The sequence below is a fragment of the Lissotriton vulgaris genome, chromosome 5 (assembly GCF_964263255.1).
Source record: "Lissotriton vulgaris chromosome 5, aLisVul1.2, whole genome shotgun sequence".
In the NCBI taxonomy this organism is placed as follows: domain Eukaryota; kingdom Metazoa; phylum Chordata; class Amphibia; order Caudata; family Salamandridae; genus Lissotriton; species Lissotriton vulgaris.
Window position 1 is genome coordinate 1512709135 of NC_141693.1, and position 24632 is coordinate 1512733766.

The window sequence follows — 24632 nt, forward strand, 5'->3', positions numbered from 1 at the left end:
CTTAAGAAGTAATTACCTTGGCAAAACTGTGCTCTCTTAAAGTCTCAGGGGTACATGACAGCATTATAAATTGCAAAAAAGAATATTGTATATACAGTCAGGTTATGTAACCAGAATACTGTACCCTCCAATACGGCGATCTTTATGTCACCAAGTTTGAAACTGCCCATACAGGGCCGCACAACAGGGAAGGGAACTCCTGTAGAGACTGAGACCAAATAAGATATCCAACTAAAATAGAACTTATTTTTATACCAAGTACACAATATGAATATTATGTGTACATATATATGAATTTCTCATGCCATGTGCATTCTTAATATAATCTTTTACTGTACATATTATATTATGAACGATAATGAAAGACCTTAATGAGTTTGATACACTGTCTCAAAAATGACACGTTCCCCCCCTTGACTTCTGCACAATATTGTTTGTTACACACATATATTTTTTTTGTTATTGACACATAGAACTTTATATGTTTTAACAACCAAAAACATGTATTCTCCAATTTGAATGTGTATGAATTACATGTTATAAGATGGCTGCTGCATTCGTAATTGCTTGCTAAAATCCTTCTTTTGTGTCTAATACTGTTTGGAAAGTAGAAATGGTGGTTGTGGTCACAAAAAAATCGACACGGACGAAGCCGGAAGGCGAAACGCGTCTGTCGGGGGGTGAAGGATCTGCAAATAAACATCGGTTAAGAGGATACTTGTGTGCTTTCCTTTTTTCAGCAATACGAGCTGTCTGTGTTGGAATATATACATATATTCACTTAAAAAAACCATAGGTTTCAGGCCTTATATAGTTAGGAATTAGCATTTAAAAAACCATTGAAATTGCTCCTATATAGTTAGTTGTACTAACTATATTTCGCGCACCCGCAATCCACTGCTGATGTCACATATTACATCATTCATGACATGGTCAGTGACATCACTGATGACATCACTGATGACATCATCCAGTGACTGTGTTTCTGTAAAGTTTAAATATGTTTTACATATTGAAGAATGAGTGGATGTATAAGTGTCTGGATGAAGGATTTAGTAGGTGTGAGACTGACTGTATGAGTGAGTGATTAAATGTGTCTTACTAAATGCATGGGTTAGTGACTAAACGGTCTGAATGTGTGCATCAGTATGTCTGTTGTTGTGTAAGCTGCTGCATGTGTTGATCAGTAGCTATATGAGTAGCTATATGGGTTATTGATTGGTTGCCCAAGTATTTGAATGGGAGACTGAGTGTTGTGTGTGTGTGGGTGGCTGGGAGGTGTGTGACTGTGCATAGATGTGTGAGCTGTTGATTCACTAGGTGTATGAGTTCAAGAGTGCATGTGGAAACAGCTATATGGGCGGTTGACTGTGTGCATGGGTGTGTTGATGAGTGAATGGATATCTCAGTGCTACATGTGCAAGTAAGTACATATGTAAAGCACAGTGCATGTGAGAGTTGGCATATATAAATGACTATACATAAGAGCCAGTGAATGTGCGAGTGGCTATATGGATCATTGTGTACTTGTACCAGTGATTGTATGAGAGTAAGTATGTGTTAGTATATGTTTGAATAAGTAAGGTGTTGTATGTATAACTGTATAGTTGAGGAAATGGAAGTGTGATTGATTCTTTGCATGACTGACTAGGTGTGTGAGTAACTCCATGGATGAGTGGCAGTGTGTGAGTGTCTGTATAGGTGTATGAGTGCATATGATAGTGTTGTATTGATGAGTGACTGTATGTATGAGTCATTCTATGGGTGAATGAGTGAATGTGTGTGTAGACCTAGGAGTGAGTGCTTATGTAGTAACTGGTATTGGTGTGTCAATGGTTTCAAGAATGGTAGTCTATATTTAACACTGGGTGTATCAAAGGTTATATTCGAGTGTGAGGAGGTGCATCGTATTATCACATGAATGATATCATCTGTGATGTCATCAGTGATGTCATCTGAGATGTCATCAGTGATGTCACTGACCATGTCATGAATGATGTAATATGTGACATCATCAGCAGTGGATTGCGGGTGCGCGAAATATAGTTAGTACAACTATATAGGAGCAATTTCAATGGTTTTTTAAATGCTAATTCCTAACTATATAAGGCCTGAAACCTATGGATTTTTAAGTTAATTTGCAAGGTTTTTTAAATGCTAATTCCTAACTATATAAGGCCTGATACCTATGTTTTTTTCAGTGAATTTGCAAGTTTTTTTAAATGCTAATTCCTAACTAGATCAGGCGTGAAACCTATATTTTTTTTCAATAAATTTCAAAGGTTTTGTAAATGCTAATTCTATTAGCGGATAACGTTTATATAGGTTATTATCCTTCTGGGACCACCTGAGCAGCCATCTTGTTTCTCAGGAGAAGTGAGGCACAAGAGAGCACAAAACAAGAGTGGAAAACGCGAAAAGGGGGCACGGTATTCTCAGGGGGCCCCAGAAGGAGCACCAAGTGCAAAAAAAATTATATATATTTTTAAATCGCGGAGTACCGTACGCGTACCCCTCGATTTTTTCAAATTTTTTTTTTTTGCCTTTGGGGGTCCTTTTGCCATTTGAAAAATTTCAAATTCAATTTTCTCAAGAACTACTGGAGGGATTTACACCAAACATACAAAAGTCACTGCTGCATACCAGTCCCTACCATTTTGCCAAATCTGCTATACTTCCGTTCAGCTGTTCGAGCTGTAGCCTTGTCAGAATGTCCTATGGAAATTAACATGGGGAAAACACGTTTTGGGACCCCCCCCTTTTTTCTCGGCCCCCTCTTGACGAATCCCCCCGAAACTTTCAGGGAAGGAGCAGAGCGCAGCGAGGCAAATTTAAGGAAAACTATAGGCAGATCCCTCAATCGGCGGCAAAGTTATTCCCAATAGAATGTTCGAAATTTCCTATGGTAACTAGGTCCTAACTATATATACCTACTGGCGACCGCCAGTAGGATATATATATATATATATATATATATATATATATATATATATATATATATATACATATACATATACATATATACATATATACATATACACACACACACATATATACACATACACACGTGTTTATTATTATTTTTATATTTTTTAAACGTTGGATTTGGTTTATAAGGTTATTTTTAGGGTTTAGTGTGGGGATGGGTTTTAGGGAGGCAAGGGTAATTTTAGGATTGGTATGGGTTTTTGGGTGGCAAGGGTAATTAGGGTGGTATGGGTTTTTGGATGGGAAAGGGTGAAGTTAGGGTTTTTGGGTGTGTTTAAGGAGGGTTTTTGAGTGGCAAGGGTATTTTTAGGGTGGGAATAGGTTTTTAGCTAGAACGTGAAATTTTTAGGGATTGTGGGAATTGGGGTGAGATTTACCTGTTGATTTTGTACCATGCATATGCCTTTACCATGCATGCCTTTACAACAAAAACGTGATTATATATATATATATATATATATATATATATATATATATATATATATATACACACACACACACACACACACACACACACACACACACTCACTTCGTTCCAAGAAAGCAGACGGCACTCCAAGCTGGCAGATGTTTTCTTGATTTATTGGCAGACCCCCTACCCCAAAGAAAGACAAACGCGTTTCGCCGTAAAAAAAAAAATATATATATTATATATATATATATATATATATATGACGCTTCAATTCCCCTTGGTGGTTACAAGAAGACAAACAGCACTCGGAAGGCAATACTGTCAATCACGCTGGTTTTATTATCGCGGAAGGGGCACACACAGACGCGTTTCGGCGTGCTGCCTTCGTCAGTGTGTGTTACACTGAATACAGTGTCGACATGTTTTTAAAGCCGCAAACATTATTTCGGACATGAACATAGACAAGGGACTGTCGCCACAACCATGAAAGGGCGCGCCATCTTTAAATGACCTCAATGTCATATATTGAACTCATTATTAGCATTAAGTGAGATCGAGCCCATAGATGGGCATTTACCCGGATAAAGTCGTGGTGCATATGATATACACTAGTTCATAAAATGAACAAAGATCAAGCCGTGGATCGGCTAATGTCCCTTATCGTACAAGCCAGTACTGTCCATCATGTTATACAAGTTCACATTTTGTTTCATATATTTGAAAAGTTACTTATAAATAAAATAGAATTAGAATACGGCTAAATGCAGTTGGTATAACGGCGGGTAGAATATGGCATGAAAACTACATATTACCATGAGCACAGCTAGTTAGTCACACTAGATTCAATCTATGTCTCAAATTAAGGCGGTAACGCCAAACAATCTTACATAACAATTTATTTCATCATAGGTTGCAAAGTTAAAATAGTCTCAACTTATCTCCTCTGCACTAGAGAGTTTTTTTCTTTTTTTCTCAAATACAGAGAATGACTTACATTACTGCAAACATAATTTCATAATTTCAAAACGTCATCATAAAAAACAGATCAAATCATATAGATCTGTCTAAAATTCCAGTTCACCTGACGACGGTCAAATATTCAGATATTCAATATACGGAACCATCATATGTGTTATGGAATACTGAGTCATAGGAGATACATTACAATTCAGACTGGGTCTCATAACAGCATTATAGTCTGACAATGTTCAGGTTCAAGTTCTCAATACAGTACGGAGGTTAATGTGTCTCATTTCCCCAGATGGAATGCCATCTCTTCCCCACTGTTGAGGCCTTTCGGATGTTTCGTTGAAAGGTCTATAATGTATCTCGATTCCAACCTTCGCAATCTTCTTAAGCGGTCACCACCTCTTACATTGGGGGGCACAGTATCAAGACCGAAATATTGGAGTTTATTACGATCCTGTCTATGGGCCTCAGCAAAGTGGCGGGCCACTGGATAGGCCTGGTCCGCCTTGTCTATGGCTCTAAGGTGCTCAAGTATTCTCAGCTTGAGCTCCTTAATAGTGCTCCCAATATAGCGAAGGCCACATGGGCACTGTAAGCAATAGACGGCATATTGCGGACTACAGGTGATAAACTTATTGATAGTCATTTTTCTCCCTGTATCTGTTATTATGTACGACAGGACCCGTTTACTGCCTGCGCACGCTTTACAGCGGCCGCAGGGGTAAAAGCCTTTTTGATCTCTTAAGGTGTTAACTCTCTGGGTCAATTTTTCAAAGTGGCTAGTCACTAACATATCGCCCACTGATCTTGCTTTGCTAAACGTAAGAAGTGGATGGGTTGGTAAGTCTTCCTTAAGCACGTTATCGGTCAGTAGAATGTGCCAGTTTTTATTTAGCATCACTCTTAGGTCTTTAGCCCCTGACGAGTATAGAGTGATTAACCTGAATTTACCTTTGTCATTAGTTTCTTTCTCCGTACGTCTTCCCCGTATAGGGTTAGTCATTAGGAGAGTGCGTCTTTCTATTTTCCTTACTTTATTCAGTCTCTCAGCAGTTTTTCACCGTATCCCCTGATTTTAAAGCGGGATACACTCTCCGAGGCAGCCATCTCGAAGTCAGACTCTCTAGAACAGTTTCTGCGGAGCCTAAGTAGCTCCCCGTAGGGGATACTATTGATCAGTTGGGGGGGATGGCTGCTGCTGGCAAAGAGTGTAGAAGTGCCAGCAGTCTCTTTCCTAAATAGGGCGGTATGGAGATGTCCTTCTATAAATATTCTCAAATCCAGGTAATCCGCTGCCACCGGACTGACAACCTGAGAAAAGAAGGTTTACATTGTTTTTATTCAACATGTTTATGTACTCATATGCTGTATCACATCCACCATTCCATACGATGAACAGGTCATCGATGTAACAATGCCAGCATATTACCTTCCCCTCTTGTTCCCCAACTTTACAGCTCCTGGGCACCTGCTCCTCCCACCAGACCACGAATAAATTTGCGTAGCTGGGGGCAAAGCAGGTGCCCATCGCCGTCCCTGACCTCTGTATGTACAATTGATCCTCGAATAGGAAGATATTATGGGTCAGGCAAAATTTTACGAACTCGAGAATCCTGGTGTTATGTCTGGCGAAACGTAGCTGACGCTGTTCTAAAGCGTGTTTAACTGCTTCTAAACCATGTTGATGTTCTATCCTAGTATATAAACTAGTAATGTCCAGTACCATCAACAGGTACCCCGATTCCCGCTCCAAGTCCTGTATTTTCATCAAGAAGTCCTTCGTTTTCCTGACATATGATTCGAAATTAGACACCAAAGGAAACAGGGTATTATCGACGAATCGGGACATATTTTCTGTTAGACTCCCAATAGAGGAAATAATTGGACGGCCAGGAGGACAGTCACGATGCTTATGTAATTTAGGGAGATGGTAGAATGTTGGGGTCATGGGACAGTTAGTTCGCAGGAATAAATGTTCGTCTCTACTGAGCATCTGAAGATCGTACCATTTTTTGATCAGTTCATCGTATTCTCTGATGCTCTGTTGATAGATTTCACTGGTACATTGTTATAAAATTTCTCATCCGAGAGCTGCTTCAGAGCTTCTTGTTTGTAGTAATCCCTGGTCATTAAAACCACATTCCCCCCCTTGTCCGAGGGTTTCACTACAATGTTCGTGTCTGCCATTAAGGTTTTCAGTGCATACTTTTGTGGTTCTGTAATGTTCTATTCAAATTTGTGGTGGTCCGCTTTACGATATTTCGTCAGATCGTTGTTCATTGCTTCAATGAATACGTCCACTGCATCCCAAGGGGACTGAGGAACAAAGATGGAGACTGGTTTGAATCCACTATCTTCTCTATCCTGTTCCACTCCTTGCAGTTCTGCTCTCTGCGCCATATCTAGTTCTTCAATATTCTGTGTCTGTTCTAATTCTAGATTATCCAGGATTTCTACAGTATGTAGATCCCTACTACTTAAGGTATCTGTTGCAGTTGTCCTAGATCCTTTATTCCCCTTGTCCTGTAAATGTGGACGTAATTTAAAATATTTGTGCAGTTTTAGTTTGCGTTTAAAGCGGAACAAATCGATCTTAGTCTGTGTATATTCCAACTCATTGTTGGGACAAAATGTTAATCCGAGGCTTAGGACTTGTTCTTCATCAGTCGTAAGCTCTCTTTTTGTTACGTTGAGTACTGTAAGGTTGGCCTGATCCTCAGGGACATTATAGGTGAATGGTGTTATTTCTTGTTGGTGCGGTAGCGGTTCGACCAGCGGGATACTCCTGCGCCGCCTCTGCCTCTTCTTGCCGCCACCTGCCCTCCTTGTTCTCCTTTTCCTGTTCCCGAGGTTACTGTGTCCGGTGGTTTGTTTTTCCCCCCCCCGGAGCCAGGATTTCTTTATTACCTCAAATTCCTCCTGAAAAGGGGTTCTCCTATTTCTTCTGAGTTCAGTTCCTTTTGATGTTCTATTGCCACTTCGTTCCTCGGGATCCGATTGAGGATTCGTTCTCGGTAACATCGGATTCTGAGGTCACTTCACCAGTTGCATTCGTTGATCCAGCATCACCACCTCTTGTTTTTTGTAGGGCTTTGTGAGGAGCGTCATATTTCTTCGCATATGTGAGTACGCGTCCTGTTTGATAATCATTCGCGTCACGTTCATATTTTTCTTGCTTGCGAAGTCGAATTTTGGCTTCATATTTAACGAGCCGGGCTTTCATTTGATCTTTCATCTGCCCAATAGTAGTTGTTAAGCTCAGTTCTGTTTCGCTGTCTAATTCCGTGTTGATTAGTGCGATTTCTGCCAGTGCTCTTTCTCTGTCACTCCATGCATACTTAACAAGTATCTTTAAAGTCCCTTCACAGTAGGATGCGGTATGCTCAAACCAATCTGTCAGTAGTTGGGGGTCCGGATTTTCATATGAAGGGACTGTATGAACCCTTAATCCTCGTGGTACCCTCTCCTCCTCAATGTAGTTGGTAAGACTAGTTGCTTCCCACCATTTTCGAATCTCCCTTTCATGGAGTCTTTCAAGTTTCGTCATGGTGATCATAAGTGGATTGTTTGATGTTTCTACTGCCGGCGTGGTTGTTTTTGCAGGCATTTTCTCTTGCCGCCTAAACATGCCTTTAGCCGCCGCCTGCCGTTCTGCAACGGAAAACATGCCGAAATGTCAGATGTCCCGCATCGTCTCAATGTGCATCTGGGACTCGTGTGACTCGTGTGGCCCCCCCGCGTTTCGTCGCGTGTTGACTGTTGCCTTCCTATCGTCTTGCCGAAATATTCCGAAATGTCACTGACATGCAGGAATGGGGATAAGTAAATCCAGAAATTGCTCACCCAGAGACGTCTTCCTCAGGAAGCCCTCGGCGCTGGCCGTATGACATCCTCCGTACTTCGTCTCTCAGGTCAGTTGCAATCCCCCATTGTTGGATACGGCGGTTCGCAGCCTTGCCAATTTAAAAAAACGCTCCTCCACGAAAACGGCTGCTCACTCTTAGACGGGTGCTGTAGGCGGCTCGTGGACGCCGCTTCACATGACGCTCCAATTCCCCTTGGTGGTTACAAGAAGACAAACAGCACTCAGAAGGCAATACTGTCAATCACGCTGGTTTTATTATCGCGGAAGGGGCACACACAGACGCGTTACGGCGTTCTGCCTTCGTCAGTGTGTGTTACACTGAATACAGTGTCAACATGTTTTTAAAGCCGCAAACATTATTTCGGACATGAACATAGACAAGGGACTGTCGCCACAACCATGAAAAGGCGCACCATCTTTAAATGACCTCATTATTAGCATTAAGTGAGATCGAGCCCATAGATGGGCATTTACCCTGATAAAGTTGAGGTGCATATCATATACACTAGTTCATAAAATGAACACATATATATGTTCAGACTCTCCCCGCAGGAAGAAACGAGCCGCACTCACAACGGAATTGCTGATGGTGTCTTTATTTACAGCTCTGGCAGTCCTGATGCGTTTCGGTCTCCCGACCTTTTTCAAAAGGTAAGCCACAGCATCCACCAAACTCCCAGCCAACAAGATGATTGCTCCCAATTTACTTTTTTAACCCCCTGGTGGGCGGCCCCTATTGAGCCTTCCTGTAAAGCATGCTGGTCCTTGTGGTGCAGAGTTCGTCAATTATTCCCCTCTGGTGGGTGATGCTTTTAAAAGAAAGTTTTTATTTCTAGCTGCATACTTTCATTTCCGTTGTCTCCTTGTGTATACATTATTAAAAAAAAGGAAAACGCCGCACTCAGGAACTGTAGTCATTAGTTTATTTGGCAAACAGACAGAGTTCCTCGCGGATTATGTATCTTCACAATGCCTACCTACCCAGACACAAAAACTGAAATGTTTCTGGAATGGGGTGAAAACAACATGCAATGCAGCAAGAATATGATGCGCATTCTGATAAAGTATGCTGAGAAAGACTTAGAGGAAATCCATGAGGCAATAAAAGACCTGGAAACTAAGAATTCATCAAAAGACAAAAAAGAAGCAGACAAATTGCGAAAAGAAATGGGAGAAACGCCTTGAAAAATACGAGGACGAAGTACAACAAAGAAAACACAGAAAGTTTCTAAGGGATGAAGCTGATTATAAACAAGGGCGCATACTAACGTTTGCCAAACGCTTCGATGACTTAAAGATCAATTTCGCCAAGAAGACACATAAGACACCAAGTGAATTGGGGAGTGGCGAAGGAGACGCAGCAACTGGATATAAACATCAAACCACACTATCTTTTTTAGAGGAAATGTGCCTAGTGAACCTCGACAGAACATATCAAGAACACAAGGTCAAGGGAGGGGAAGAGGCAGACGATATGGAAAAAATACTACAAGGTCTTCAGAAGCCGCAGAAGAACCAAAAACAACTGCAGCTGCCACAAGGAGACAATATCCGTTGAGGAACAGAAACAAAAACCAATAAAAAAGGAAAGTTTAATAATAAACTTGTCAAACCACACTCTAACACAAATGGAAAGTCAAGTTTTAAACAAAGGATTAAGCTTTTGCCGTCAAAAACATTTTAATTACACGAATACTAAAATTGACATCTACAAATTCGTTCGAAAAATCAAACTGGCGAAATCACATGCTAACGAATATAATACAGAATGTCAAACATCAATAAACAGAGATGAAACTATAATCTCATTGGACGGAACAGAACCAGAACAAGAACTGACAATAGAATTGATACCGCATCTCAAAGTCCTATATGACCTAGCGAATGACTACGAAAATGATGAAGTGTCTGAATTCACAATGTTACAGGAATTAGGTTTGGACACAAAAATACACCAAAAAAGTGGCCTATGATTAAAATCAAAGTACTGCCCACAATTGTCCCCTGGGAATAAAATAGACTTATTTTCAGAAGCGGTGATGACGGAACTTGAAAAAATTGACAAACAACGAAATACAAAATCTGAAAACATCTCAATTAAAGAAAATCTAGCAATCCAATCATTGGCAAGGAATACTGCGATAATAATAAAGCCCGCAGACAAGGGCGGTAATATCGTCATTCAGAACACCAATGATTACATCAAGGAGGCACATCGCCAACCAGACGATGAGATGAAATACAGGAAACTAACATCTAATCCAATCAACAAAATGAAGAAAGAAATTAAAGATATGTTGGATGAATGGCATGAACAAAAATTATTGGACACTGAGGAACTAAAATATTTATTGAAAGAAAATCCAACCATGCCAACAATTTACTTCCTGCCCAAGGTGCATAAGACTCTGATTGACCCACCGGGCAGACCAATAGTGTCCTCATGTGATTCCATATATGAGAACATCTCATTTTATGTGGACCAATACTTAGCCCCAATAGTAAAAAATCTAACCTCATATGTACAAGATACTGGCGATTTTTTACGGATACTTTCCAATATCACCTGAAATCCAACATATTTATTGGTAACAATGGATGTTGTATCTCTGTATACATCAATCGAACACAAAGTGGGACTGGATGCCTGTGCCTATTTCTTGAAACAAAGAAACCTATCTCAATTGGAACATTCGGCCATGCTACTAACGTTGATAAGTACGTGCCTCAATAATAATGTTTTCCTTTCTAATCACGATGTCTATCAACAACTATGTGGATGTGCAATGGGCATCTCCTTCTCCCCCACTATGCAAACCTGACTATGGGTTGGTGGGAGAAGGAGATTGCATGGGGACCAGAAAACAATGAAGATTTGGAAAAAATAATGCTCTGGTCAACATATATTGACGGCCTCTTCCTAATATGGAATGGTACAAAACAGGATTTCATGAAATATTTCTCAAAATTAAACCCAACCAAGGAGGATTGTCGTTTACTTGCAATACAAGTAAAAGTTAAATTGACTATCTGGATATTACAGTATATGTTGAGAATGATCAAATCCATACTACACTGTATAGAAAAAGTACGGCCACCAATAGCATCCTACATGCTGAAAGTTTTCATCCGAAATCAGTAATCAGAAACATTCCGTTTGGAGAATTCACAAGGATGAAAAGGAATTGCTCCAAGGAAGAGGAGGCAAACATTGAGATTATCAACTGTGCATCCAGACTCAAATCAAGGGGTTATAAAAAGAGAGATTTACACCGAAATATGGAGAAGATCAAGAAAAAAAATAAGATCTGAAATTTTAATGAAACAACCTGAAACAAAAACATTTACTCATGAAATACCGAGACCTATTCTGAATTACAGCAAAGAGGCACAAAAGATTAGGGGATGTGTACAAAAATACTGGCCACTATTACACCAAGAACCCGATCTCAAAAAAATCCTAGGAAAGGAACCAAATCTAACTTTCAGAAAAGTCCCCTCATTAAAAGATATGCTGGTAAAAAGCTACTTTGAAACAAGGACACAAATCTCTTCCAACTGGCTAGAAAATCAAAAAAGTGGATTTAATAAGTGTGGAAGATGTAAAGCATGTAAAATCGGGAGGAACAAAAAAATCATTCAGAGATCCAGAAGGTCGGCTAATCGAAATACATACAAAAATTTCCTGTACCACCCAATTAGTTGTGTAGTTGATACAATGTGACTGTGCCCAAATGTACATAGGTAGCACAATTTGCACATTGAAAAAAAAAAAAAAAAAAAAAAAAAAAAAAAAAAAAAGAATATTAGAACACGTGTGCGGTGAAAAAAAGGGACATGACGTATGCCACCGCCAAACACATGCTTGAATGCCAAGGTGGATATTGGCAGAAAATGTGTTTTTTTGGGATTGACACTGTCAGTGAAAATGAGAGATTGGGCGATCGTAAATTGAAATTGAGACAACTTGAATCAAAATACATAATTCGGATCAAAAGCAAAATCCCGAGGGGCATGAACCTCGATGAGGAACTTTTTGTACACCTGTAAATAAGAACTTAGAAACTGGAACTGATTGAGAATCTAAAATTTGATTTCTTGATTTTGGGGAACAAAAGAATGTGATGACAAATTATAACATTGATGTAGAAAGCAATGGGGGACAGAATCTATACGGGACAAACGTAGGTCACATAGTGTTGGAAATTACAAGAAATATAAGGTACTATACCTCATGATTGGAAATACTATTATAATAATAATTTTTTGATTATATTTTTGTATCCAATGTCATGTGACCAATAAGCAAAGATTGTGGTTGTATAAGGTACTATACCATCAAAATACAACATGATTGCAATTAATTATGCATACAATCGCATTACTAGTATAAAAAACAATACAAAGTAACGTATTATATAAATGCATTATTGTAACGAAGACGCGTAATTGTCACAATAGGTGTCACTGTGTTACATACACATATAGGAACTACAAGTCCCAGAAATCCTGTAAAACTGGGCGGTGATGCAAAGCCTTTTTAAATAAAGAAAAAAGTAGTTCCGCCCACCGTGAGAAAGGGCGTGTTTCCGAAACGCGTCGGTGTGGCAACTAATCTTGCCGTGGAGTTTGCCAAATAAACTAATGACTACAGTTCCTGAGTGTGGCATTTTCCTTTTTGTTGTAAAAGATTAACTGGACCTGTGGTTGGTCCCATGCATGCACCCGCCGGAGAGCGCTCCAGCCTCAACCGCCATTGCAATTGGATATATATATTGGATATATATGTTGACATGTTAAAAGCAATGACTCATTGTTTGCTCTGTGTTGTGAGCAAGGCGGCTGTGACCGTCGAAACGCGTCAATCCTAAAGCACTAAGAAAAATAAATACTTGTTTCTGAAAAAGACCCCACGGAGTCAGCGCCTGATTGCTAATGTGATCGTCAGGATTGGAGAAAATATATATATATATATATATATATATATATATATATTTATATTTAGGTTCCTACTTGCCTGTAAAATACTTATATTTTTGAGGAAAGGGCATACTTGTGGTTGTTAAGACTTTTATTGTAAAGACATGCTGTTGTGGTTCCAGTGTCGTCGTGAAGGCATTCGTGGTAAATGCTGTTGTTGGTCAGTCATACATCCCTCAATGGCAATAAAGCATACAAGACATATGTATCTACCAGGCACTGTATATCACACATAAAAACAAACAGTTCAACACAGGAGCCAGATGACTCCTAGAGTTAAATGGTTAGGGCCGACCTCAGCCATTTAAAGGACGCACGTTCGAATAACACCAATACATTCTCAGCTTTTCATCCTTCCGAGCTCGGAAAAACGAGTAAGATTACACTAGGTAATAGTTACATCTGTTATTTTACAGCGTAAAAAAGTGAGTAGAATGGGGTTACAAAGAGTTATAAAAACAGTTTATTTTATTTAAAGTGCAACAACATATCGTCTCACTTAAATGTGAGGATTAGTTCATATCATGGATCAATAAAACTCTGCTTTTCCTGATTTAGTCATATGCCAACAGGCACCTGTTCAGCACCAGTACACCCTCTCAGGTAACAGGGCGTTTTACACATACACATAACCTTACACCTGTAGCCGAAAACTAAATCTGTAAACAAATCTACGTACTTCCTCTCACCCAGCCCATGATGATAAATTCAGACGTGGTTGGCTTTACGGTAGGCAGTTTGTGGTTGAGTTTCTCTGCCCTGCAATTGAGCTCTCAGTTCTTGCTGATCCTGCAGTACACTGTTTCACTGGTTAGGTTCTCTTGTCCATTTGCTGAAAATTAATGTATTTGTTTTTTTACAGCTAACTTTTCTTCACAGAAAGATATTTTTTCCTGTCACTCTAATCGTAATGGTTTATTGCCTTATTATCCACACCACTGGAGTCAAGCTATCCTGGCTGAAGATGGTTGATAGCCAGAAACCGGTCCTAGGATGCTTGATTCCAGTCCAGGAAAGACATGGTTTGGCAGTTCGGGCTGGACTGTTCCCATGAGGCACAGGGTCAAAGCTGATTTGCATATGGCCATGTCTGAACCGGGGTGGTGTGGAGTGCAAAGCAACGATGGATTTAGGCCCAGATCTCTGTACTGGGGTGAATGTATGACCTTGTTCTGCATTCTGTCCATCAATTGTTGTTTTTGCGTTATTGCCTTATTTGACGTTCATGTAAATAATTTTACTGAGGCTTAATAGCTTTTCCTCCATCTGATTTCCATGAAACGGAGAGCGTTATTTTTCAAAGCAGGTTTGGCCAAATACACTGGTCGAATTTAGACTCACTCGGAATGTTCTGCATAATAACAGCATCAGAGCTGTGGTCTAGATGCTCTTTAAGGTTTTTAAGAACAAAGAACGATTAGTCATTTGTTTTTTTTACTTTTACCAGAGGAAAATCAAAGAAATTTGATGTGCTAAATCAGTAAAGGCGTTTCTGTTTGAGGACAACTTTTGACTTACACTTGGCAGACCTAATTTTAAAGTTGTTAATTATTCCCATAACTTTAAGTGGGATATAAAACTAGTCAGACCATAGCGAGAGTAATAGAAAGTCGACTTGCAGTCTTAAGGAAGAGCTAAAAAAGAAGTCTAAGGAATGGCCAGTTTCTTGTAAAGGGCATTTAATCCCTTCCAACCAAATTAAAAAGTGGGCATCTCTAAACACTGATTGGGTCAATACCTAATTTACAGCAAAAAGTTACAGAGTAGTTCACAATTGTTCCGTGCTACATACCCCAAACAGCGCTATTTAGAACAAGCATTGGCATAGCCAATAGGTCTCGTGTTTGGGACCTTATAAGTATTTAGTTATGCAGCACAATATCATTGGTTCAACAACAACTGTTGCATGGCTAAACACTTATGAGGTCCCAAAGGCGAGACCTATTGGCTATGCCAATGCTTGTTAACAGTGGTGCTCAGCTTTTTTCCCTCATCTTTGGCAGGATGAAAGGTCGCTTCAGCCCTGCTGCCAATCACATTTGTCAACAAGAAATTCATCAAACTGTTTCAGCATTTTTCTCACAGTACTTCATTTATTCCTCTGTCCTGGGCGCAATACTGCATGGACTTTAGTTTGCGTTGCAGCATCACCAATAAGAAACCCACACTCCGCTGCTGAGACAAATGGCTCCCTTTTGGTGCATGGACAGACGGTGTGCTGAAGCCTCCTGAAAATCAATCTGTGAAGGCATGCAAACACTTGTACCCCTTCCATGCATGCGGGAACAGAGGGTTAGGCAGGGGGTCTACTCTGCATGTATTTTCCCAGGCACTGCGTGTGAAAACTCAAAAACACTTTCTGTGCAGGCTCTCGAATGGAATCTAATAAACCCGCACTGAAGACGCCGGCCTGTGCCTCCCACATCATTACTGATGGAACAGGATAAAGATGTGTGTGGACTCTCTTTCCGCGTGCATAATCATAGGACCAGGCACTGCGGCCTGCAGTTTCGGGCATCGGTGACAATTCACGACTGCGAGATGTGAGTCTTCTGCAGGCTCCCATGCCCAGAAACAGACCCCACAGAGCCCCTCGCTGTAACTCTGGCTGGCAACTGCTGACCCAAAATGCCCTCCAGCCTTTGACACAGCTGACCCCCCTGTATTATTCATGTGGGCCGTCCCGTGATAAGGACCTGCTCACTCGTGTCAGAGTGTTTTGCAGCCATAAATGTGGAGAAAATCCTGATTAATGGCTTGCTTTTGTTGAAGAAGTAATCAATAGGCCTTGTGGCAAGGGAGGTGAAAAAGCAGAGTGACCAATTTTGTGCAAGGAGACTTTCCCTGTGAATGCCCTGCAAGAGATGACCATGTTTATTTCTCTGGAGGCCGAATGCACTTTGGGCGAGTGGTGAAAGATGTGCTGCCATTACCTAGAAGGACTGGTTTGTGGGACAGGACGCGAGTCGCACTAAAGAAGGAGGCAGCAGGGGGCCTGCGCCTGTTTCCCTTCCGGGAACAAGCAGGGAAACCATATGTTTGCAAGTTAATTACAAACATATGATGTCAAAGCTCGCTCCCGTAAGGGAATTGCCAGACATGCACGCGTTGCCTTTAGAAGCAATGCAATGCGTGCACGTTTTTTGGCTGAAAAAACGCATCGATGGCTAAAGGTCTTTCTCCTATGCAGCGCATACGTGCTGCGTAGGCGAAATCTAAAAACTATTCATGTTGAGCCGGAGTCCTAGCCAACAAACGAATTATTTTAAGCTGCTTTTCATGAACTGGAGTCACTCAGCTCTGTAGGAATTTGTGGGTGCACATCAAACTCATTTTCAAATGTCACACTGTTGTTATAATGCACGAGCATAACACGGGGTCTTGCGCTAATGTCTACTTCATGTTCCTGTATCTATTGTTACGCTTAACCGCTGTGTGTTTTGTGTAGATTCAAAGCGGGGTGTTGTGTATATCTGTGTGGGGCTGGTGGTTGGTGGTGTCAGTTAATGGAACGTACTTTACGTCTTGATACACGTAGTCTGTAAATGAAGTTTGTGTGTTGGAAAATAATTCACGCTTCAATGAGGATCATTTCAAGCTGTCTGGAATACTTTTGCTCCATTTATTGCGCTCAGAACTCTGGAGCTATGCAGCGTACAATATAGCAGAGGCTGCCAGCATTGTATATGCCTCAAGGCTCTCTTCAATTACTGATCTTGCAAACCTGTAACATTCATATATTCCCAAACAGGTAGTTTCAGGTCTTAACTTCCACTAGACTTAAACCCGACAACTGCCATAAGAAGAAAGCCTTCTCATCTCTTTCCGTCCACATTCCGACAGCATTGCAAAATAATTTTTATTGCCTGCTTCCAGCTGCTTGATCCCCCCACAGAGTGGGAATTTATTAAAGGAGTACTGCATCATCCACCAAAAATACAATTTCACGATAAAAATAAACATGGCTACAGACAGCACATTAGGGACTTCATTAAGCTACATCTGAAAAACAGTGCAAACCAGGACACATGCTTTCCTGCACAGAAAATTACTGTGCCAACTTACAAACCAATGCTCAAAATAACATTTTCTATGAGACGTTGCAACAATATCTCAGCGCAGTTACCACACAATTCCTAACTCCTGCCGAAAATGTGATCATAAGAACAGAACCATCATCCTACTCCCCGAGTCCAGACTACCCTTGCATGCGGCTCTTCATGAGGCACAAGGAGGGATACGGGATGACAGAAGGCTGGATTGAGGCAATCACACTTCTATTACAACAAGGCATATGTGGTTTCCCTCCATTACCTTGGGTCATGCTACTGGGTCATTGTTTCCTTCACAATACAAATTGTTACAAATAACGATATCGGACCTACTAATGGTGAACACTTAACTTTACCCACAGCTCATTTTGTTTCAGAGTCCCGTGGGTGGTTCAAGCTTCCTCTCATGAAAAGCACTGATGAATGGCACGAGTGTGTGAGACTCGAGTTATCACTCAGAGGCACCATATTTCTCATAGCAGCAAATATACACGATGTACATTCCAATACACTTGCAGCTGTAGGTCAGACAACAGGAAACATCGGACGTCACAATTAGCCAAAAGATATATTGCCAGTCATGCATTGCTTGCTTGCTATAATTTATCTCAATCTTTCATGAAAACTTAAAGTCTCTTGGCGAGCAACAGGGCCATTATCTTTAAGTGCTTCTCTAGTTATGTAACCATCATAAATTCTGGATAGTGAAATATAAAATCGACCACAAAACCTAAAAAATGTACTGTGGATTTACACAGTGCAAACAGGAAGGGAAACTGTGGAATACAGAATGACTGCTAAAAACACCATACTCTTTTGCTGGCTCATATTTGTTACAATTTGGAGAGAATTGATTGATTGATTTATTATTAACCATTCGATTTGTTAAAATCATTACAGTAAAAAGCTCAAATTAGAACCCCAACCCCCTTACCCACCCACCCTTTCCACCCCCCTCTTGAGGCCTCCTGTGAGATTAAAAAAACCAGTTCCAACAGCCAATCTTGTATTGCAGGAACCTTTCGGCTTTCTATCCTGGTACTTAATTTTATTGCAGCAGGGTTCCTGACAGAGCACTTGAGGTAGCAGGCGAGGTCTTCCTTGCCCATTGGTGTTTGCGGAAACCATTTGTTGGTGCGTTTATCAACTCTTATTTTGAGAGCTTATGGAGAGTCTTTTATCCTCTAGTGTCTAGAGCTTGACCAATCTGGTAAATAAATGTTGCCGCTCTTGCAAGGTGGTGTGTTTTTGTTTCCGAGAAGCACCAATCTGATGCCTGCTCGCAAGTTCTAATGCCAAGGGCTCTAAAAATAGGACAAAGCAGCCTCTGTCGTTCGTTGATGAGTTTTGGACAACAGCACAGTAAATGAAGCCAAGATTCCCGTTGGTAGTTGCATAGGCAACATGAAACGGCTCCATCTGTTCGTGCCCATGCTAGATTGAAGTACCAAATTCTTAGGGCCGTTAGCCTCGTAAAAAGGATTTTCTTACGGGCCTCGGACCCTAATGCTTCCATTAGGTATTGTTGGACTTTCCCCAGAGTGTAATATTCGTCCAGTGCCTTCGTATAGGTGTTGTGTCGGAGTGAAGTTAGATTCTTTCCATAAGAAATAGAGCGGACCTGCGGTCTCCATTTCTTATGAATAATAAATTTGGAGAGAACTTCAAGCCCTACATACATATTCGACACCATGTTCCTTCACATGATTGATAAAATTATGAATGGCAGGAATGAGCTGCACAGTGCCTCAACATTTAAAGTACAGCCTATCACCAGGTTTCTAATTCAACAATTGCCAAGACTAGAACAAGACATTTGTTATGGGCGTAGACATCAGTTAACATTAATATTTTTTACTATAATGCTCTGTAATCAATTACATCAGAGCATGTCCATTCCTCTCAGGCAATTAGAACAGATTTCCCACATTAATATCGGACAGCAGTTTCTTTTCTCAGCACTACCTGTCAGTCTCTCTGAAATGAGCTGATCAACAGCCATGTCTATAAGAATGACAGGCCCTGGTTGTCTCCATTGTATGGCAGTCATTTTCCATTAGAATATGAAAAAATAGTAGGCTGTTCTTAACCAATTGCCCTACTGGGTGGATATGTAAAGAACAACAGGAGACATTGACTTGGACCTAAACTGGAGAAAAAAAAAACTATATAGGAGGAACGACAATGAGATTCACCCCACAAGCAAATATGAGTGGGCTATCATTGAAAGGATAGAATCGGCCTAGGCAATGAATGCTCAAGCCGGACTGCCGCAGCTCGAAGTCCTTTTGGACCCGCAATCCAAAAATAAGCAAAACGTTGTGGTCCTACGACTGCAGCTGCTGATCATACAACATGGGGAACCTGGTTCAGATCCGGCCTCAGCTTGGCATCTTGTGAATCCCAGTAAATCTACCTTTGCTGAGAAAAAGGTGCAATATAGTCTGTGTCTGTTGTGAACATGCTTAAGTCCATGGAAAAGCTTTACTCTACGATAAACTGACAAAATTGAAACATGTATTTAGTCTGTCACCATGAACTAGTCTATTTTCCAAAGTATTAAAATTTCATGTCAGAAAGAGATACCCATCAAGTGGCTGAATTGCACAGTGAAACTGCAGAATATGGGGCCAATCCTGGCTTTCCTGCTTGAGCACATTTGCAATACTAAGCAAATTATTTATTTTAGTGATCTTACTCTGTTCCTTATCACACATGAGAGCACCTTAAAATACTAGAGTCCAGGATATACCCTCTGCAAAAAATACCTCGTGTTTCATACAACACTGTATATATTCTGTTCACATTTAGCACTTTTTTCGCACTTTCTTCACCTGATCACTTGCGTCGTTTGAACAATTTGTAGGTTCATGAACTGTGACATCCTTCTAAATGTAAAAGAGTATACAGATTTATCCCTCAATACTACTGTAGATTTATTCAATTTTGTGGGGGGTTTTTGTTCTGTTTTCTCTTTACGTTTCATTGATTATTACTGAAAGGTCTGAGCATTGTTTTCTATTTTTCTGTAAACCAAGAATCAATTCTGTACCCGACAGAATCAACATTCACCTCATTATAAAATGTTATCATATTCTAATATGTTTGGTTCAAGCCAGCAGAGGGGATTAAGGCTATTATGCCCGCACCGGTGACCAAGTTCCTAATGTATACATGTGTGGGTGCAGATGGTCTGGGATACAATCCCCTAGATCTCAAAATTAGAAAAACAAAAAAAATCCTTTTTGTTTTACACATCAAATTGCACAAGATGACCCTGCACACCCCAACAATTAGTTAATACAATATAAATGCTTAATATGCATATATTCACAAAAGATCCAATTGTTCTCCCAAGAATATCCAAAGTCAGATTTCTTTTTTAAGCAATCCTTTTATTCACAATTGAAGATAAAAGCCAATAGCCAACGCGTTTCCTCCGTGACCGGACTTCTTCAGGGCTTAATTTAAATATATCTGTATGGCACAGCTTCAGATCGGTCTTCAAACTTGTGTTTTCAAAGATAATTCTTTGTTCGAGATGTGCCAAAGGTCCAATATTTTCAATGAGAGTAAAGAAAAGTAAGTGCCGTACATAGGATACCGGCGTCTCATCGTTCGTGCGGTCGTCGGGTGTGCAGGGTCATCTTGTGCAATATTCTAATATGTTTGGTGCATGAATTACATACCAAATATCTTCAAGGTTCGGCTCGTGCACAGTCTATTACAGTCAGAGCTGATGCTTGTTCTTGGATCTCCTTGTTAATTTATTGGCTCACCCACCACTATTAAAAGATAATATGTCACTAACACAGACAAGAGATCGGATGCAAAAATATAATTAAAAGTTCTTGAAAGGGGGAAACGAAAGTGCGGCTGCTAACTGCCACAAACTATTCGCTACTAAGAAGCACTAGTACAATACCCTTCCATTGAAGTGTTGGTACACTGCATTCAACATTAAGGAGGTGCAGAGAATTAGTACGTGACAGTACCTATTCGATTAAAACATCGGAATCAAGTTAACCGTTAATGTTCAAACGAACAAAAGTTTAAAGTCCCAGAACTCAAGGGTTGATTGTCACTGGAAGCCTTGGATAGAGCACTACTTAAAATTCGATGTAAGCCAGTAAATATTTACATGCCTGACATACAAACAAGCACTTGTCATTCTGTAAATGCAGAATAACGCTGAAATTTACATATTTTCAAAGTTGTGGCCAATTCGTCTCCACAGTTCAGATGTAAATTCTACAGCATCTGTACTCGGGGTCTGCGAGGAAATTAACAGAAAGACATATGCAAATCACTGGAAGAAGATGGTGAAGTCTCCCAATGACAGCATACGCAGAAGATTTATTGGAGAGTTTGGAGAATTACAGTTACGGAGCCTAGCCAGACATAAAAAAGATAGTTGCATCGGATCAAGCCCCATAGTCAGACCTAAAGAGTCGGATTACGACAGAAAATAAGCCTGTGCACCCCTTTAGTGAATTGCAAGGCTAAAAATTGTGGCCCGCTGTTGGACAGGCCACATGAAGGGCTCGCTCCCTCCCCGCATGACAGGGCCCGGACACCGGCTCTCCAGGTGCTACCCACAGAAGCAACCCGCAAACCGTCCCCTACGGGACTCCTGCTCCCGGACATCTCTGGATCACTGGCCCGGGCCACCGTCAGCACCATTGCCCGGCCCAGCCGCCATCTTAGACACTGCACCACGAGGCCGCATGGCCTCAGCACGACCCCAACCCTGGGCCTGGCCAGGCCCCGACATCCCGGCACCACCATCCACCCAGGAGGTGAACGGACCACTTGGCAGGTCAATGGGAGGAAGAAGTGTCGATGGCTCTCCCCCGCCAGGTGCCGATCACCCCAGCCTCCCCGGGCGCTGGCTCCACCCCCCTGCTGGGTGTCTGGATTCCCTCATCCCGGACCTCCCGACCTCCAAGTGCGAGGGTCCGGACATCAAAGGGGGCCAGACCTATAACTGAGGCAGCTCCAGAGCAGGAAGGCAGTTGTATCTTGGAGTCGAGAGACACCGTGAAGAACTCATCCTTGACGGACTGCTGGCGCTGCCGCAGCCCTGCCTTGTGAACTATCGTCCTGCCTGCTGGCGCTGCCGCAGCCTTCTGCAACCTTCATCCTCGTTGGACCTGCTGGCGCTGCCGCGGCCTTCTTGCAACCTTAGTCCTCGCCGGGACCTGCTGGCGCTGCCGCGGCCCGTTCCTATCTACGACCACCTCGGGACCTGCTGGCACTGCCGCGGCCCGTCCCTCTCGAACGCCGAGCTCGAGGATTGTGAGCTACCATCATCGCATCGCAGTACCAGATTGGTAACCAAGACTGTCCCGCTACCCCTTTCCCTTTCAAGAGACTAGAATTAAGAGGATCATCGTGTCCTGCTTCCATTGTATCGTATCACCGTACTTCAAGAATTGCTTATAAAGAACGTTCACCTTATTCTTGTGTGGTGTCCATCTGTGGGGGGGAAGTTACTTGTCTGTACGATCGCTGGAGACGGCCCTCACCGGAGGCCTCTCCCCTTGTCCTCGGCCGACCCTCCCGGTCCCCATCTAACACCCGCGTTTGAAAATTAGGGGGAAATCTGAACTTGTAAAGACACGTTGTACAAGTGTTTTGGGAGGTACATAAGGCAGTATGGATTCGAGTTGCTGCAGGCATGGTTTGTTTTAATATCAGATAACAACGGTAAAAACCTGCCAAGAAGGTCATTAAACAGGCCCACAAGCTGACCTGTCAGACCACTGCTTGGCTTCCTTATAGGCCTGTCCAACACTGCTAAAAGACATGCCTCTCTCAAAACAGCTCCACTGACACTCTACCCTGCTAAGTATTGGTTTTCCGCCTCTTCCATGTACCCCCATGTTCACTTCTGGTTACAGTTGTTTGTTGTTAAATCTGTAGCCCACCTGCGCAACACCCTCCAGGGTAGCGACGTTTTAAGGCATTGGCAAAGTGGGCTCTGGCCCAGGGCAACAGCATTTCAGAGGGCCCCTGATAGACCCAGCTCTGTTCAGCAGAGAGTCTTGCTCTGATGACCTTGAATAATTCTTAAACATATTTTTAATATACCATTTTTCCTTTAATTTAGTTGTATTGTGGGCGAAATGTGAGAGTCTATTACAGACATTTTGCAGAGAAATGTTCTGTTTGTGTTTCATGCAACATCCATACAAAAATACTTTCTTTTAGATCAAAACAGGACCTCACATATAAGCTATGGGAGGGGGGTCAATGAGATTATTTGCAGCAATATTAGTGAACTGGTGCAGTGTTAAAATATTGAAAGCATACAACACTATCCCTGAATATTTGATGTAAACAAATGTAGAATTTAGACGAGTGTGCCCGTTCGTGATTTGGCCAAAGACTAAATGAAAGAGCAGAAATGGAAACATGAATTCAAAACTGTTCCCCACAGGGTCCCCCAAAATAGGTTTGGCCTAGGCCCCCCAAACTCTTAAGATGTCCCTGCTCCAGTGGACGAGGGCCCCGAGTCCAACCTTTAGGCTGTCATTTAGACCGCTTACACGTGACCATCCTGAGTCAGTTCAGACTGAGGGCATCACTTTACATCCTAAAACGTGCAGTTACGTTTTAATGCAACTCCGCTTGCAGCACTGGGGGAAGCTGGGGAACGTGACGCAAATTGGCAACACGGTCATGGTTCTTAAGTTGCTCAAACACACTACCCCCCCACCCCCTGGAAGCCTTCCTCACACCCTCACCGTGTGGGTGTTGTTCTTCAATTTTTCCACCTCGTCTTCCTGAACATCCGATTCCTCATTGCAGAAATCACCGGTGTCTTCAGCCGTGGCGACTCCTAACTGCAGCACAAGCAGAAATACCCCCCAGACACATAGTTTCTGGGGGTCCGGTAACAGACTTATCGCAGCCGACCGCATCTCTGCTTCCCTGACACAACACAGAGCGCGCCCACCCCCTGCTGCTACCATTGGCAACACGCCGTGAGAATGCGTATGTTGATTAGAGCAATCGTCGGTCACTCATCCAGTTTCTTTCGTGCTATTGGTTAATGCGCCCTTCCTCACAGTGGTGGAACGGGAGGCGTGGCGTATGGCATCACTAGAATTAGGAGTCATATCAGACGCTCTGCCTTCTCATTGGCCATCTCTAAGAGATGCTCCTTACTGATTGGATTAAACTTTAGGTTTTACATATTACGTCCTCGCAAAAGACCAATCCAAAATAGACTTCAAATTAAATACCTGCCCATAGCACCTGCTCATCCGTCCAACCCGGAAATTGATTAGACACCTAAACAGGACAAGTGCCCGGTAGAAATCACATTGTGAGATTGTAAAGAAGGAACGTAGGCAGGATA

The 24632-nt window shown here is 41.8% G+C and overlaps 1 protein-coding gene across 2 annotated transcripts in view; it reads right to left on the reverse strand.

Moving 5' to 3' along the window:
• The window catches only part of SORT1 (sortilin 1), a 577196-nt gene extending 552948 nt beyond the window's left edge, over nucleotides 1–24248 (reverse strand). For both annotated transcript variants that reach the window (XM_086923559.1, XM_086923558.1), the window contains exon 1: nucleotides 24016–24248. In XM_086923559.1, coding sequence (XP_086779685.1) covers nucleotides 24016–24243 — 228 coding nt within the window. In that variant the 5' untranslated portion in view covers nucleotides 24244–24248. The remainder of the gene's footprint in view (nucleotides 1–24015) is intronic.
• Between the last annotated feature and the right edge of the window lie 384 nt (nucleotides 24249–24632).